Consider the following 18,435-nt stretch of genomic DNA (forward strand, 5'->3'; position numbering starts at 1 on the left):
GGGGCCAGGGGAAGGACCCCTTCCTCTCCTGGCAGCTTTCCCCCAGATTGGTGGACTGCAGCTGTCCGGTGACATCCAAGGAGGCCTCAGCATGTGGGGGTGGGCACAGAGGACAATGACCTGCGTCAGAAGCTGGGGGTGGGGGAGGCTTGGAGTGGAGGCGCGTGCTGACTGGGAGGAGGGTCAGGAAGAAACAAGTAGAGAAGCTGCAACTGAGAGGACTGGCACAGCAGCTGGTAAAAGCTGCCAGGGGAGGGGACCATGGAGCCAACACTGCCACGGCAGGGGCTCAGCTGCCAGGAGGGGGGCCCACGGGGCCAACACTTCCACAGCAGGGGCTCAGCTGCCAGAAGGGGGGCCCACGGGGCCAGCATTGCCATGCAGGGCTCAGCGGGGATCGGAGACCTGGCAGGCAGAAGGCCCTGGGTGACTGTCAGGGAAGGACGGTGTCAAGAAGCAACCTGCTGCCCTGAACCCAGAGAGCCCTGATCTGGTGGGGAGGGCTCCCAAACCTGAGATTCTAAGGTGTGAATATGGGGAGGGGGCATCTTGCGCAAAAGACCCCAGAGCTGACTGAGACCACTTTGTCTCAATGTGACACCAAAAGCAAAAACAACAATAAAACAGACCAAATGAATATTGTCAAAATCAGAACCTTTTGTATGTAAATGTTTCACCATTAAGAAAGTAAAAATTCAACCCACAGAAATATTTTGGCAGAAAATATTTGCTGATCAAATATCTTCAAAGGAACTTGCCAGCAGAACACAGAAAACACATGGTCTCAGGATAGTGCACCTGGCTCATCATGGAACCAAGCACACCCCCCACAGCTCCATGGTCTCGGGATAGCGCACCTGGCTCATCGCGGAACCAAGCACACCCCCCACAGCTCCATGGTCTCGGGATAGTGCACCTGGCTCATCACGGAACCAACCACACCCCCCACAGCTCCATGGTCTCGGGATAGCGCACCTGGCTTATCACGGAACCAAGCCATACCCCTCACAGCTCACCTGGGAGGTTTCCCTGGAGTACTTCTTACACAGACTGTCTATGCTCATGAAGAATGCCTGGATATCTGCATCGGTCTGAAAGAGAAAGAAATGACTCTACATTTATTGTGTCTAATAAATGCTTCTGGCCACCAGTTAAAAACTGTACTTTAAGACCTAGAATTAGCTGTAGGTGACTCAAGTGGCCAGTACATTGTGAATGGCCTCTCAGGGGCCCTGCCAGCGACAGCCTCGATCAACAGGACAGCCCCTCGTCCTGGCCACTTCCCTCTGAGGGCTGTGCCGGACAGTGGTGAGGGCCAGGAGGCAGAGCAGCCTGCCTGGCAAAGACACGCTCCCTCCTCAAAAGGGTCTTAGTGAGGGCAGAAAGTCACCATGAATGAAGGCCTCCAGCCCAGCCTCCTCCTTTAGTATGGAGACATACTAAAATCAGAAGGATGATATAAGCTGACAAGCATTAAGTCACCACTATGTAGTCACAAGTACATGTCGAGTTATTTAAAAAGCAAGTGTAAGGACCTTAAGAAAGGACGCAGGTTTAAGAAACAGTGTCTCGTAGGTCGGGAGCGGTGGCTCAAGCTTGTAATCTCAGCACTTTGGGAGGCCGAGGCGGGCGGATCACAAGGTCAGGAGATCGAGACCATCCTGTCTAACCAGTGAAACCCTGTCTCTACTAAAAATATAAAAAAATTAGCCGGGCATGGTGATGGGCACCTGTAGTCCCAGCTACTCAGGAGGCTGAGGCAGGAGAATGGCATGAATCCAGGAGGCAGAGCTTGCAGTGAGCTGAGATTGTGCCACTGCACTCCAGCCTGGGCAAAAGAAACAGCATTTGGTTACAAGCCCTCATGCAGACGCTCCCAACTTCCTTCACAAGTGCCTCCAGGATGCCCTGCCTCACCTCCCTGCACCTCTGGCCTTCCCTCACTTTCCCCACCCAGGACCACGTTAGCACAAAACACTAGGCGACAGCTGTCCTAGGCATGGAGCTGCCGTGAGCTAGAATCGCTTGAGCAGTCCAAAGAAAAGAGGCTCACACCTGTCATCCCAGCACTTTGGGAGGCCAAGGTGGGCAGATCGCTTGAGGTCAGGAGTTTAAGACCAGGCTGGCCAACATGGTGAAACCCCATCTCTATCAAAAATACAAAAGTTACCTGGGCGTGATGGCAGGTGCCTGTAATCCCAGCTACTTGGGAGGCTGAGGCAGAAGAATTGCTTGAACCCGGGAGGTGGAGGTTGCAGTGAGCCGAGATCGTGCCACTGCACTCCAGCCTGGGCAACAGAGCAAGACTCCATCTCAAAAAACAAACAAACAAAAAACAAAACACCAAAATCCAAAACCAAAAACAAAGAAAGGGACAAACACCAGAATGACAAGATGTAGGAAGAACCTCATGCCTCCTCCCATTCTGTGGTTCAGGACAGTGAGCGCATAGACAGTCAAGACGGTCATCTAAGCCCATCCACCTACCTACCAGTGGCTCCCCAAATCCCACTGAAATGATAGTAAAATTTAGGAAAAAAATACTCTATTTGTGGTAGAAAACAGGAAATGATATCTTGAATTGACCAGACTGAAGAATTCTAGAAGACAGAGTATAGACTGGCTTGGATCAGGATTAAGGCACCAGCTCCAAAGCCTGGGGCAGGTGCAGATGAAGAGGTCCTGGAATCCACTCCAGAATCCACTTCCAGGCTCCCAGAGGCAGAGGCCAAGCAGAGCATCCTGGAGGTGAGCTCCTCTGTAACAGGGGGACTGAGACCCAACAGAGGGGAGACCTGGCTCTGGCTCGGAGAGGGTAGGAGCTCCTGTGTAACACCCTCCCATACACACCAAACTGCAAAGGCACAAGCAGTGTGTCCAATGCCACAGGCATCAGGAGCTCAGAGTCTGGCCTAAATCCAGCTCTGCACACTCTTGACCTGCAACCCTGGTTCTTCACCTAACTCCACCATGCCTCGGTCTCCCCACGTACAAAACAGAAGCAGAAACAGCATCCCCTCAGCCCCGGCCATGGCAAGTAGCAGGTGACACAATACAGAAAAAGTGCCCCCAGCAGAGCGTGGCCCATGTGAGTGCGCAGAGAGCGGGAACTGTCACTGTTATCTAAGGTATATTATAAATACACAGATGCCTCAGAGACAAGACCAAGAGCTCCATGGACCAGAAATGGGAGCAACTGAAGAAGCTGTCACAGATCGATCTGGTTCCATGGCCTTCTGGGTGAGGGGGACTGAGTCATTCTACACACGACAGACACCCCAGGATGTCCAGAAGATGAGCCTAGAGACAGAACAGCCAAGAAGTCTACAAAACTAACAAATGGCATCACAGCACAGATGCACAGACCTCAGTGAGGCCTGAGCGGGAGAACACAGGCAGCCATTCCTCCACCCCGGCACTCACATCGCAGAGGGCCAGCGATAAGCCAGGTGCCGGAATTTTCAAAGTGCTAAGATGCATTCACTTTCAACAAAGAATTCTGAAGTCTGTGAAAATGTGCTTCAAGAAAAAGACATTTTTTAAAAAACAAAAACTGAAAACACTAACAGCCCAGCACTAAAATAAATAATAAAGGAATTCCCTGTAGGTAAGAAAAATATCCTGATAGAAGCACAGAGATTCGGGAGGCAGCGAGGAGCAGGGAAGAGGGGGAAACGGGGGAAAATCTAAGTGAGTATTAGCTGTCCATGGCAGCACTGTATGGTGGGGCCTCATGCAGTGAGAGTCAGTGTGGCTGCAGGAGCGGGGCGGGGAAAGCCAGGAGAAGGGGGATCGGTGAGAGCTGAGGCCCTCGCATCATCAAGAAAATTGAATTTTTGTTAGACTTTTAAAAGTCAAGATTGCTCGCACAATCAATCCCCAGGAAAATTACAAACGAATGTTTTCTTTTTGTATTTAATTTTTAAAAGGGGGGTGTGTACGCCACAATGGTACAGTAACGAGGATACAGAGTTAAATCTCACAGCGTGACTGAAGGCCTTTGCTGCGTCTGACGTCATCATGGCAGAGGGCGTAACGAATGGAGGAAATCAACCCTGGTGCAGAGCAATCGAGTCCACAAGGTCCGACGGCGCAGCGGACACGGGTACCACTGTGCGGGATCCACGGAGCTCTCCTCACGCAGCTGTAAAGGCGTGCTGTTGGTGACTCGCTGTCAGACACAGGAAAGGGGCGCTGCAAAAGAGGGCTCTTATCATCATGAAGGCTGATTCAGCCACTGCCACTAGGCAGGAAGGGGGTTCTCTGACTAGGAATGCCAGCCCTAATTTACTGTCTTGAAACACACAGATTGTACTGGCTACAGCACGATACTGTCCTTGGGGCGCCAGGCTTACACAGGACTTCCTTGCTAGAGTCTCGGCTGTCAACACTGATTTCATCTTCTTTTGCTTGCTGCCTGCATGGACTTTGCACGGTTTCAGAATCGTACCAGGCTTACTGCTTTCCCGTGATACTTCTAGCGTTAGGCCTTGTTTTGTGTTCCTGTCAAACATTCTGAAATTATTGTTAAGACCCAGTCACAACACCGTCAGATCCATTCCAACAACACTGAATTTGTCAGACACATGGTCCTTTTCACACAGTGCACAGCTTACTTCCGAGCTACTGGTGCACCTGTTACATTTCCACAGGCATTTTCCATAATTTTTTTTTTTTTTTTTGAGATGGAGTCTCACCCTGTGGCCCAGGCTGGATTGCAGTGGCACAATCTCCGCTCACTGCAACCTCCACTCCCCAGGTTCAAATGATTCTCTAGCCTCAGGCTCCCAAGTAGCTGGGATTACAGGCGTGTGCTACTGAGCCTGGCTAATTTTTGTTATTTTCAGTAGAGATGGGGTTTCTGCTTGTTAGCCAGGCTGGTCTCAAACGCCTGACCTCAGATGATCTGCCCGCCTCGGCTTTGCAAAGTGCTGGGATTACAGGCGTGAGCCACAGCACCCGGCCACGCTTTCCATATTGAAGTTCCAACTTTTGACTAACAAATGGTCTCTATCTTCATATTTGACCACTATGGCTGAATTTTACGTCAGAAATTAGATGATTTCAGACAAAAATGACCCGTTACTGGAATCATCAGGTTCTTCAGTGTAGATGCCTATCACAGAGGGCAGACGCTCTCATGTCACATGAGCAAATAGTTCCTTTACTGCTGCTAGATACAGATGTGTTACAGCTGTTCAGATGGAATTCTGCGGCTGAAATCACCTGTTAGCTCTTCCATATTGCCAGGCTTGATATCCACAATATTAAAACTCCTGTCTATAATTTCCAGATGTCAAAGACTTGATTTTAATCTGCAAATCACCTGCAGATAAATATGTTTCAAAATCTCTATTAACAGGAATTGAGTTGGTGTGACCAGTATGAGCATTGGCAGATGCTCTTTGTGGAGTGACCGCGACCCATAGACCCACGGGCCTAACGACTGGCACTCACAGTGCAGTAGCCGTGGTGGCATCTCCACACACCCCATCTTCCTCTTCAAGTTATATCCTTCTGGTCTTTTGTCCCTTTCACTGATTTTCCATAACTGTATTGTTTTATTATTGGTAGACAATACTGAGCAGAATTTTTCTCGGGGAAACCACCAAGCTTTGTTGAACTTTTCTTCCCTTTCTAAACTTTTCAAGTGGTCAAACTCTGGCTCATGGTTCTGAAAGGTCCTGTAAACGTGGTATTCTCTTCTGCTTAAGATGAGATTTTGTTCATCTGCTCCTGTTGAAGGATTATGACTCTGCCACTTGTATCTCCAGTTCCTACTAATTCTCCAGAATGAATAAGTTCTATTGGGGAAGAAAAAAGCTAATGAAATAGTTATGGTCAATAGTTATAGAAAAATTAATGAAATTCCACACCACTCGTGACATCATCTGCTACATCATCATCTATTGCTCCTTTCACCTGAGAAACCTCTACTGAGTGTCATCCCTTCTCCAGCTCCTGCCACAGGGAAACAAAAATACACATATGGCCCCATTATATTTCACCTTGTGAAGGGCTCTTCCTTCTCAGCGTAAAAATATCTGTACATACACCTAAGAAAGCTTGCAGCAGGGGGTAAACTACTTTCCTTGACCTAAATGTTGGTTACACATTATGATTCTGAAAAACTGACTGAGGTATACGCTCATAATGTGTGTACTTGGCCATGTGTTAGCTCACAGAAACTGTAACTAAAAACTTGCAAATATTTAAAAATGAACATACTTCTGGGTAACACATGGCTCACAGGAAAAACTGAGTAAAAATATCAAAATTCAAAGATAAAAATATAGTAACATCAAATATATATACTGCAGGCAAAAATGAACACAGAAGGGAAGTTATGACCCTATAGTGTAATATTACAGAGGAAAGGTTGAAAATTAATCCTAAGCACCCATCTTAAAGAACAAACTAAATCCAGACAAAAAGGAAATGACAAAGAGAATTAACAAAATAGGAAACAAATATAAAATGGACACGATCAACAGAGCTAAAAATTAGTTTTTGAAAATACAGTCGTCCTTCAGTATATGAGGGGAAATTGGTTCCAGGACCCCAAGAGTGCTGAAATCCAGGCATACTAAAGTTCCACAGTTGGCCTTGTAGAACCTGCATACAGGAAACGTCAGCCCTCCATCTGAGCAGGTTTTGTATCCCATGAATACTGTATTTTTGATCTGCATCTGACTGGAAAAATATCTATGTATACACGGACACACATAGTTAAAACTTGTGTTGTTCAACAGTCCACAGTACTAATAAAAATCACTAACATTCATCCTGGCTAACAGGGTGAAACCCTGTCTCTACCAAAAATACAAAAAAAAAAAAAAAACAAAAAAAAACACTTTGGGAGGCCGAGGCTGGCGGATCATGAGGTCAGGAGATCGAGACCATCCTGGCTAACATGGTGAAACCCCGTCTCTACTAAAAATACAAAAAATTAGCCGGGCGTGGTGGTGGGCCCCTGCAGTCCCAGCTACTCGGGAGGCTGAGGCAGGGGAATGGCGTGAACCCGGGAGGTGGAGCTTGCAGTGAGCCAAGACTGCGCCACTGCACTCCAGCCTGGGAGACAGAGCGAGACTCCCTCTCAAAAAAAAGGCTGGGCAAGGTGGCTCACGCCTGTAATCCCAGCACTTTGGGAGGCCGAGGTGGGTGGATCACGAGGTCAGGAGATCGAGACCATCCTGGCTAACAGGGTGAAACCCCCGTCTCTACTAAAAAAACACACACAAAAAAATCACTAACATTTGGCACACTGGTCAAGAGAAAAGAGAATTCATAATACCCACTGTTAAACAAGGGGCATCATTACGGAACTTACAGACATGAAAAATATGAGTGGATAACAAGCATACTGATGACAAGAAATCTGAAAATTCTGATGAAATGCACTAATTCCTAGAAAAACACAATTTACTTAAATTGACTCAAGGAGAATTAGGAACTTTAAACAGTTCGATGTCTCATAAAGATATTAAATCCCTAGTTTAAAATCTTTGCACAAAAAACTTACTGGGCCTAAGTAGTGTCACTCCTGAATTCTACCAAACATTTAAAGAAATAACCCCCATCTTACAAAAAATTTTCCAGAGAAGAGAAAAATAAAAATAACTTACAACTTGTTTTATGAAACCAGAATAGACCTGATTTACCAAAATGTGAAAAGGGCATTACAAGAAAAAAAATTTACAGGTCCAGCTCTCATATGAACATAGGTGCGAAAAACCCCATGCGAAATAGTAGCAAACTGAATTTACTTACATATACAAGCTACCTTATATCACTACAAAGTTGAATTTGTTCCTAGAATCTAATGTGGGTTTCAAATTCTAAAAATAAATGCAACTCACCACATTAACAAAATAAATGAGAATAATTAAATGATAATCTCAACAGCTATAGAATAAGCTAATAAAATATTTATAGTCAATAATCATAGAAAAATTAACAAAATTCAATACCATTCATGATGATTAAAAAAGAAACCTTAGCAAAAACTTGATGCACATATAATACTTGATGAAATACTGGAAGCTTGACCCTGAAATTAGGAAAATGACGAGGGTGCCAGCTAATGCCACCATTTCTCCTCAGCACTGTACTGGAGGTCCCAGCCAATGCTGTAAAAAAAAGGAAGCGCATAAGGAATAGAAAGAGAGATCTAAAGCGTCCTCATTCAAAGATAACATGTTGGCGTATGTAAATGTTCTAGCAGAATCTACACATAAACCAACAGGCTTATCGAGTAAATTCTGCAAGGTCACTAGTGACAGTTAAGAAAATCAATTGCATTTTTATATACTAGCAATAAGCACTTGAGAAAAATTGTTTAAAACTACAATAGTAGCAGTCCAAATCATTAAATACCTAAGAAAAATACTAACACTGTTGCACAAAGCCTCCCTAAAGAACAGTAAGTCCACAATAAAAATCCCAACAGGATTCTGTGTCTGTGGAAATTGACGATAGGCCTCCAAAATTTATGCGGACATGCGAAGATGAATGTAGGCCAACTGGTGTATCAGATAACCCCCAAATCTCAATGGCTTATTGTGGGGACACTTGTTTCTTGCCCATACAATAGTTCAAGACCAGGCTCAGTGGGTGGCCTTCCACACAGGTCCTGGGCTCAGATCACCCCGCCCCCAGCAGCTTTGCCCTGTTCTCCGGGGCTTCTGTGGTGACAGAAGGGCAGTGGAGGGCTGTCCAGGAGGCTGTTTTTATGGGCCAGGCCTGGAAGTGGTCTTCATTGCTCCTGCTTGCATTTCAGCATGGGAAGGTAGGTGGGGAGAATGAGTACAGCCAGGTGCTCAGGAAGAAAGGGAGCAGGCGTGGCGATGACTGCCCAGCCTGGCCTGGTCTGCCATTCTGGTCACTGGTATCCAGGTCACTCCTCCCTTAGACAGAAAGTCACTCCCCCAGAGTGGAGCGCCCCCACCACCACTGTCACTGGCCCAGCTCAGATGTGGGGGCAGCATCTGGCCCCTTCCCTCGGGTCCGGATTTGGCCTGCAATCTATGAGCTAGAAAGACAATGAACGTGTCTGCATCCTCGCCATGACCTGACATCTAATGGGGACAGGAGGCAGGACAGCTAAGAAACATTCCCCACCACACCAAGGGAGAAGGAAGAACACAGGTGCACGTCATGAGGCATTTGAGGATGGGTGCTGGGGGCTCCTCCCCCAGGGAGAGCATGGGCTGGACTGCAGCTCTGCCTTCTGGAGGAGCTCTCTTGTCTGCTGTCTCCAGGCCCTGGTTCTGCCTGCTGGGGTTCCCATCAAGTGAAGCGAGGCAGAAGTGCTGCCTCAGCTTTCAGGGCCTTCACCCTTAAGACTTATCTCTTACCACTTGAAATTCAAAAGCAACTGGCGTGTCCATGACTGTGGGGCATCCACGTCCTTCACCTCCTTACTGTAGCTACTCCTTTCCAGGTGTGTGTGTAAAAACCGGCCTGGTCTAGCTTACACTCTCCCTCCTCAAGGAGGCAGATGCAGGGGGAGCACAGCTGCTGCTCTGCTCCGTGCTCACCGGAGTCTCCCTTCCTGGCGGCCCAGCCACCCACCACATCCCCAGGCACCAGCTTCAGTCTACCCTGCTCCCTGGCCATCCACCACCCAACCAATACGGTGGTGCCCTGTTTTGTGCGTTCAATCGTAATGGAGCATTATAATGACAAACAAATCAATATATAAAGATATCTCAGGTGGTGACACACACTGCAAAGCAGAATAATCCAGGTCAAGGAACACAGCGTCAGAGGGTCACTTTTACATGGTGGTGTCTGTCACAATCAGGTCTGGGGAAGTCCACTCACAATGTGTTTGGTTTTAAAGAAAAAACAACACGAGACTGGAAACCATCAGAGGGTACTGCACTAAGCGAGGATAAGAACTGCTCTGTGAAACTGATTTCACCGAAGTGCTCACACATGGATGCACCCACGTGCAAGTGCACACACTGCCATAATATAAAGCGTCCTTTCGACCGCAGGTCAGGGTCAAAGAAGCCAGCATGAGCCGGAGCTGTTGGTGATGTCTCCTCACATTCCGTAGAGACTTAAGGCTGTGGGGGATGGAGCCTGTGGCCATCTGCGAGGACGTTCCAGTCAGAGGGGACAGGAAAGCCAGGCACTGAGGCGGACGAAGACCCTGGCTCCTGGAGGGGCTGCAGGCCAAGGTGGCTGCCTGGGGACCACGAGGCTGCCAGAGGCCAGGCCACAGGGCCTACATGCATGGGGGACTTTGGCGCTTACTCCTGGAAAGTTGGGATGCATTTAAGCAGATCCCTCTGGCTGCAGGGTGAAGAGGCTCTAGGAAGCCAGAGAGAGAGGGGGAGGAAGCAGAAGCTCCTATGGGAGGGTGAAGCAACAGGGAAGGGAAGACCAGCATTCGGAAGAGACTGCGGAAGAAAGAGCCCACACGGTCTGTGATGGTTTAGAGAAAGAGAAGCAGGAACAACTTCCACATGTTAAACAATTTTACTTACACACACACACACACACATACTCACTCAGACACAGAGAAAAGAACACACGCCTTTTTAAACACCCATCAAATATGAACGATTACTGTGTATTAAACCACAGTGAAAATCCTGATAATTAAAAAACCCACATAGCCATATTCTCTCATCAGAATGCCATAGGACTAAAAATTAACGATGAAAATGACAGGGAGCTAAAAGCGAACCACTTAGAAACTAAAGCATATCCTTTCAAATAATTCCTGAGTTAAAAAAATAAAAAGACACATTAGAGATTATTTAGAAATGAGAGAAAAGCGGTACTCAAAATGATACAGAATAGCAGTGCACAGAAAGACACGGATGGTCTTAAATATACTTACTAGGAAACAAGAAAGTAAGCAAATGACCTGAACATTCCACCCAAGCTAGAGAAAGGTTAAGGGCTCACCAGCCTCCAGCCCGACCGTGTGACAGGGCTTAGTGCGGGGGTACCACGCGAGGAGCAGAAGCAGGCAGGCACTGAGCCTCTAAGCTGCCACACGTGTGGAGGAAAAGAAAGTATTTTCTGTTAAAAGTGCAAACATTTATATCTTTTGCCCTTGCTTTTTCATCACCTCAGGAATTTATGCCACAGAAATATTCTTATAAGTGTGGAGAGATATTGGTTAAAAATGTTCACTGGAAGGTTGTTTGAAACAGCGAAAAACCGAAAAGATCCAAAGGCTCACTGATAGGAAAATACTAAAATATAATGCAGTCCTTTTAAGAGTGAGTGTGCCCAAAATATAATGTCAACTGAGAAGATACCTTTTTTTTTTTTTTTTTTGAGACTGAGTCTTGCTCTGTCGCCCAGGCTGGAGTGCAGCGGTGTGATCTCGGCTCACCACAGCCTCTGTCTCCTGGGTTCAAGTGGTTTTCCTGCCTCAGCCTCCCGAGTAGCTGGGACTACAGGCGTGTGCCACCATGCCCGGCTAATTTTTTGTATTTTTTGTAGAGACAGGGTTTTACCATGTTAGCCAGGATGGTCTCGATCTCCTGACCTCATGATCCGCCTGCCTCGGCCTCCCAAAGTGCTGGGATTACAGGTATGAGCCACCGCGCCTGGCCGAGAAGACACCATTTTTATGAAAAGGTAAATCACAATAACACACATAGAACAGGTACCAAACTCCTGGTCACTGTCATCTCTGGGAAACAGGATCTGGGGACTTAACACATTTTTTTGTTTGTTTGTTTGTTTTTTTTGAGACAGAGTCTCGCTCAGTCACCCAGGCTGGAGTGCAGTGGCGCCATCTCACTGCAAGCTCCGCCTCCCGGGTTCACGCATTCCCTGCCTCAGCCTCCCAAGTAGCTGGGACTACAGGCGCCCACCACCACGCCCAGCTAATTTTTTTGTATTTTTAGTAGAGATGGGGTTTCACCGAGTTGGCCAGGATGGTCTTGATCTCCTGATCTCGTGATCCGCCTGTCTTGGCCTCCCAAAGTGCTGGGATTACAGGCGTGAGCCATCACACCCGGCGGGACTTACACATTTGCCATTATAATTTTCTGTACTATACGAATGTTGTGTAACTTTGTATTATGTTTCTAATCAGAAAAAAACAACTATTATATTTAAATCATCAGACCAAATGCACATTTTGGAGATCAGGCAGAGAAAAGACCAATCATTTGTTTATACCAATAACAAGTTAAACTGAATATTTTATAGAGAGAAAAGGCATTGTTTTAAGCCTTCAGCAGTAATTGATTTTAAACTTACTTTATGAACAACACTCTTAATTATATATGACCCCTATACAAATCCAAACTCTATCACCCTCTTAAGGTGCTTGTATTGTGCTGCAGAAATCTATTTCACCCACTTTCATTTCCAGGAACACAGCACGATTCAATAACCTAGGAATAAGGTCAATCTATAGCTAAGAAAGTTTTAAAAATTAAGTTTTAAAAACTAAATCCTAACTGCATTTTGATTACTCAGATATCTTTGTTAACGGAGCAAAGTGACTGAAAATTTTAGACACCACAAAAGACTAAAAATTAAATATCAAATTTAAAAGGAAATATGACTGAGATTAAGATGCAGATACTACAGATTTCAACTTACATGCTTTGAAAGTAAAACTGTACGACAAGGAGCTTTACAAATCAAGCATTCATTCTTTTTACCTATAAAATAAAAATAGGCTTTATTATATTAGACTGACTACTACTTTTAAATATGTATACATGCAGACTTTACAATGTTTCTCCAAGAAATAGGCAGGATTGTATCGCTTACAGGTTTTCATGTTCTGACAGGATGAGGCTGTGGGTACTGGTACAGTTGGAAGGATTTATAGAACTAACATCCTTTTCCCCTCTTTTGCAAATATGCACAAAAACAGTGACCATAAAGATCAACAACACTTAAGGCTAAGTCTATCCCAGGTATTTATTACAATTAGGCTTTTTTAAAATTAAAATTAAAAATTTTTTTTGAGACAAGGTCTTGCTCTGTTGCCCAGGCTGATCTGCAAGTGGCATGATCACAGCTCACTGCAGCCTTGACCCCCCCGGGCTCAACAGTCTTTCCCTCTCAGCCTCCCTGAGTAGCTAGGACCACAGACGTGTGCCGCCACAGCCAGATAATTTTTAAATTTTTTTGTAGAGACAGGGTCTCACTATGTTGCCCACACTGGGCTCGAACTCCTGGGCTCAAACAATCCTCCCACCTCAGCCTCCCAAAGTGCTGGGATTGTAGGCGTGAGTCACTGTGCCTGGCCATAATTAGCCTTTTTTTTTTTTTGAGACAGAGTTTCACTCTGTCACCCAGGCGGGAGTGTAATGACGTGATCTTGGCTCACTGCAACCTCCACCTCCTGGGTTCAAGTGATTCTCATGCCTCAGCCTCCCAAGTGACTGGGCGTACAGGTGCCTGCCACCACACCAGGCTAATTTTTGTATTTTTAGTAGAGACAGTGTTTTGCCATGTTGGCCAGCCTGGTCTTGAACCCCTGACCTCAGGTGATCCGCCCACATCGGTCTCTCAAAGTGCTGGGATTATAGGCATGAGCCACCATGCCCAGCCTATGATTAGGCTTTATAGTGATATCTTAATCTAAAATTTTTCACTATTCAAAATGAACCTCAAGCTTGATTTTCTCACTAGTCAACTTGGAGCCCAGGGCTGACCAGGCACTATGAGCCTTCACACTCCTGTCATTCCAGGGAGGACATCAGGCCCAAACCTGAACAAGCCCGGTGGCTTTGTCCCCTCCTCTGGGCCAGTGCAGCTAAGAACTAGGAAAAAAACATCCCTTAAGTGAGAGGTGGATTCACAGACTTGAGGATTCCAACGCTGCTGAGTCAGCAACACTGCTGGGCAATCCTGCTTTTCCTGGGTATTTTCTGCCCCATTCCCCATGGGGCTGTTCAAACCAGGGCCCTCATATCATCTACTCAGAAGAAGCCCTGGCTCATGACCTACCTCAATTTCTCTGCCCTCTCCTCTAGACTGACCCACCACAGAACAACCCACTTCACGCTACCTCCTTCCTTTCTGCCTTGGAGGCAGCATCTCTTCCAGCCCAAGCCCAAGCTTTCACTTGTGTATCCATAATCGCCTCAGTGTCCGCAGCTCCCAGCACACAGAATGGTGTCCTACTGTGGGGTGAGGGGTCCCCTTCTAACAGCCTCCAGAATTGTCTCCTTTCCTCTCTTCTTCAAGTTGCCCTCATGCTAAAAACATCTACCCTTGACAGTAGGTCCCTCCCTTCTAGCTCTTTAAGTGCAAATTCTGCAGCAAGAAAATTCCTCTTATGCACCATCACAGCTAGGAGTCATGCAGTAAAAGATTAACAGAGCCGACTCGTAAAAATCGAAAAGTTCTTACAAGGGAGGAGGATTAACAGACATGACAGAGAGGAAATCACGTGCGGCCAAAAGACAAAGGGATTGATGCCTCATCTATAAATAGTGCTCACTAGTCAATTAAAAAGAAACACCTCAATAAAAGGCTACGAGGAGACCTGAATAGGCATAGGAAAAAATGCAAACAGCCAATAAACACACAAAATGAAGGTCAAGGTCACTAGTAAGAGACACCAAAGAGGAGAAAACAACAGGTGCTCGTGTGTCACTACAGGGAACAGAAACAGGCACTTCCTTTGTGCCTGTTTGGGTCACATTTGGGTCAGTTTTTCATGTGCACACCCGCAGCCTAGCCACTCCACCCCGAAGAATATATTCCAAGGAAAAAAATCAAGTAAGAGAACAAGTGGTGTCTCATAGCAAAACAGCAGAAACTATGTTATGGTATGATAGCCAAAAGATGTATCATGCAACCTTAAGAATGATGATACAGACTTACTTTAACACGGAAGGAGGTCTAAGTTTGAGTAAGTAATAAAAGCAGATTACTGAATGGTAGACACACTGTATTGCTTTTGTTTTAAAAATCTGCATCTATAGGAAATGCTTGGAAGGATACACACCAGAGCTAAACAAGGGCTTCCCTCTGAGTGACACACCACTGGACAGCTACAGAGCTACAGTCAGGGCTCTGCCCAGAGCCTCCACCCCTTTTCACCATTTTTTTGTGTGTCTTTGGATTTGGTGTGGTCCCAACATGCAGCATCTGTGGCTTTTTGGAGGAATGCACTCAGACTACTGGAATCTGTGTTGACCTCAGGCTTTAAGAGCTAGGCAAACCTGTGAATCTATACCTGCCCCAGGCCCTTAACCAGTCACCTGCCAACGCAGAGTATGCTGACCTCAAAAGCTATGACACTCTGAGCCCTGTCTTCACACTTCCCAGCACCACGAAGGCACACGCGTCTCCATCATTCCTAACAATGTTATCTTCGGGGAACATAATCTTGGGTCACCAGTGCCCTCCTCACTGGTCCAACAGACACTTTCAAACACCAATTCCTTGACTTCACTGGGATGTCCAGTTCATCAACACCTTTTTTTTACCTGACATCTTCCTTACCTCCTTCAACAAATGCTCTTTCCAACAAGGTAGTCTCTTCTAGTTTCCTTCACCTTTGGGGCTCTCCACACTCCAATATCTAGGATTATAGGATTATTATCCCATATTAATCACTCCCCAAATGTGTTCCTGGCTGTCTTGAGTTCCGGACCCACATGTGCAACTGCCTCGTCTTCCCCTGGATGGCTCTCACAGGATACAGGCCGTGTCCAAACATGAGCTCAGGGGCCCTGCACCCCACCCTGCTGTGCCCCACCCTGCTGGGTTCCCTCCCGCTGGGCTCCTCTCCAGTGTTTTGTCTAGCAGTGAAACCCTGTCCAGTTCTCTACCCCTTGTCTCCGACTCAAGTCTGCTGAATCTACCTAACTTCTCCTGAACCTATCGCTTCTCCCCATCACCTCTCATGTGCTCAGCTGCAGTCTCTCCCACAGTTTCTATCTCCCTCCAATCTACTTTTCACCCGGCTGCCCGAGACACTTTTGTTTTTAAATACACACCTGAAATCAACAACTCCACTCCTAGGTTACACACCCAACAGAAATGTGTACCTAAGATCACCGAAGACAGGAGCAAGAAGATTCACAGCAGCACTATTTCTGCAGCCAAATCTGCAAACAACCCAAAGGGCCATGGACAGTGGAAACGATGAGTAACTTGGGGTGTATCCATACAAAGGAATACCACACAACAATGAAAGTAGATGAACTACAGTTACATACAAATACAATGATGAACTTTGCTAATCCCACACTTCAGGAGGCCAAGGCGGGTGATTGTTAGAGGACAGGAATTGGAGACCATCCTGGGCAACAAAGGGACCCCATCTCTGTGAAAAATTAAAAAAATCAGGGGTGCGTGGCTGCACATGCCTGTAGCCCCGGCTACCCTGGAGGCTGAGGCAGGAGAATCACTTGAGCCTGGAAGGCAGAGGCTGCAGTAAACCGAGATCCCGCCACCGAACTCCAGCCTGGGCGACAAAGCTGAGCTCTGCCTTGAAAGAGGCAAAGAGAAGGAAGGGAGAAAAAGGAAGAAAGAGGGGGAGCCACAGAAAGCGGCTTTGCTGTAGGGCTGGTTGTAGGGCTGCATTCACCGAGGCCCCATGGGTCTAAGGCCAGCTCCGAGGATGGAGGTCAGCACAGCTGGCGTCCCCTGGGGCTGGAGGGCTGTGAGCCACCGGCACCCAGCTGGCTGCTTTCACCGGGAAGTTCGCTTGGTAAAAGCTCACTGTGTTTTTGCTTTTGTTCTTGCATAAACATCAGTTCAACACAAAATTTTCACAGAAAGAAAAACGCCTCCCTGACAATGCGACTGTCCACTTGACACCAGGGTCCCGCGCTGCCCAGGGAACAGGGCCAGAGTCCTCCACTAGCGTTAAGGTTGCCGCCTGCCCGCTTCTCCGCCAGGTCCTCCAGGCGGGACCCGCAGCCTGCAAGCCAGAGCCCCCGACTGACAGGACTCGTGGCCCGACCCCCGCGTCCCCCTCATCCTGCATCCCGCTCCCCCCGGCGGCCCCTCCCCGCCACGGCCCCTTCCTGCCTGCGGACCCTCCCCCACGCCCTCCTCCCCTGGCGTCTCCCCTCCCCCCATCTCCTCGGTATCCCCCTTCCCCCCCCAGCCTTGACCCCTCACGTCCCCCCCTTGCCCTCCTCCTCTGGCGTCCCCTTCCTCCCTGCAGCCCCCCACCACCTCCGGCGTCCCCTCTCTCCCCACCCTCCCGCAGCCCCTCACTCCCCCGCTCCCTCCCCACCGCTTCTCCAGTGTCCCCCTCTCCCCAGGGGCCCCTCATCACGCCTGCGGCCCCCACTCCCCGGTGGCCCCTCCTCCGAATCCCCCTACCTCCGCGGCCCCTCACCCCCCCCATGCCCCCTCCTGCTCCATGCGCCGTCTCTCCCCCTCGGCCCCCCACGCGCCCCCGCGGCCCCTCCACCCCAGGTCCCCCTCCCCTCAGAGTTCCCCTGCTCCTCGCGGCCTCTCCCCTGGCATCTCTCTCCCCCTGCCCCCTCCCCCTTCTCCACGTGCCCTCTCTCCTCCGCAGCCCCCCACGTGCCCCCATGGCCCTCCCACCCAAGCCCCCCATCCCCCGGAGTTCCCTGACCCCCTTGCCGCTCCCCTCCCCTCTCCAGCCGACCTTTGCCGAGGCAGGCGTCGCAGTACACGTGACCGCAGTTGGTGAGGCTGAAGCACGACGTCCTGTGGGGCGGCTGGAAGCAGCGATTACAGAACACCCAGTTGGCCATGCCAGGCGGGCGACCGCAGCGGCGAGGCCGGGCCCACGCGAAGCCCACGCAAGGTTAGGACCAGTCTCCCCGCGCAGGGCCCGAGGGCGGGCAGCTCTGCGCCTGCGCAAACTCGACGGCAGCCCTGCGCCCGCGCACTGGAGCTCGCGCCCTCCCGCCAAGTCCGCGGGTTGTCCCGCAGCACCCGGGAGGGCGCGTCTGAGTCCTCTCCCAGGTCGTTTGGGCTGGAGTAGGCGGAGGAACGCACCGCAAGCACCAACGTCCCGCCCCTGTCTTTGCGGTCCTCAGGTGTTTTGTGGAAGCCGGGCCTGGGTGGCGGGCGCGGGGAATGGCGGCTGCGCTGAGGAGGCGTCGGGCGCGACAGCAATGGGGGAGGGGGAGGGGGAGCGCCGAGGGCGGGGGATGCGGGCCAGGCCCACCTTGAGGGCCGGGAGCTGGGCCGGAGGCCAGGGGCCAGGGTAGTGCGCTGGGCGAGGCAGGGGAGGAGTAGGGGAGAGTGGTCGTGGGGGCCCTGGGGGCCCGGGGAGCGGGATAGGAGGGAGGGAGGGATAAGTGGGTGTGGGAGTTGGGGTGGGAGAGGGAGTGGGGATGTGGGAGTTGGGGTGGGTGTGGGGGCGTGAGGCGGTGGGGGTGGGGTGTGATGAGGCGGTGGGGGTGGGGGGGCAGTTGGGGGTGGGGGCCAGGCCGCGCTGCACGCTTTGGGGCTAGTGTCCAGGTGGCCGCTGGCGCAAAGACCTCAGCACGG

At 49.1% G+C, this 18,435-nt stretch overlaps 1 protein-coding gene across 8 annotated transcripts in view; it reads right to left on the reverse strand.

Annotated features, from left to right (window-relative positions):
- Positions 1–18,215, reverse strand: part of RNF212 (ring finger protein 212) — a 55,556-nt gene extending 37,341 nt beyond the window's left edge. For 2 of the 8 annotated variants that reach the window (XM_055384304.2, XM_055384305.2), the window contains exons 1-4: positions 15,951–16,063; positions 15,454–15,532; positions 12,586–12,647; positions 1,017–1,091 (exon numbers count right to left, since the gene is read on the reverse strand). Coding sequence is in view for 5 of the 8 variants with exons in the window: in XM_019026074.3 (XP_018881619.1) it covers positions 1,017–1,091; positions 12,586–12,647; positions 17,582–17,690 (246 nt within the window). In the remaining 3 variants the exon portion in view is untranslated. Of the gene's footprint in view, positions 1–1,016; positions 1,092–3,983; positions 5,805–12,585; positions 12,648–15,453; positions 15,533–15,950; positions 16,064–17,581 lie in introns of those variants that run through there. The other 6 variants (XM_063705158.1, XM_019026075.4, XM_055384302.2 and 3 more) reach the window with 5 other exon arrangements.
- Positions 18,216–18,435: the final 220 nt, after the last annotated feature.

Source organism: Gorilla gorilla, chromosome 3 (genome assembly GCF_029281585.2).
Source record: "Gorilla gorilla gorilla isolate KB3781 chromosome 3, NHGRI_mGorGor1-v2.1_pri, whole genome shotgun sequence".
NCBI lineage: Eukaryota > Metazoa > Chordata > Mammalia > Primates > Hominidae > Gorilla > Gorilla gorilla.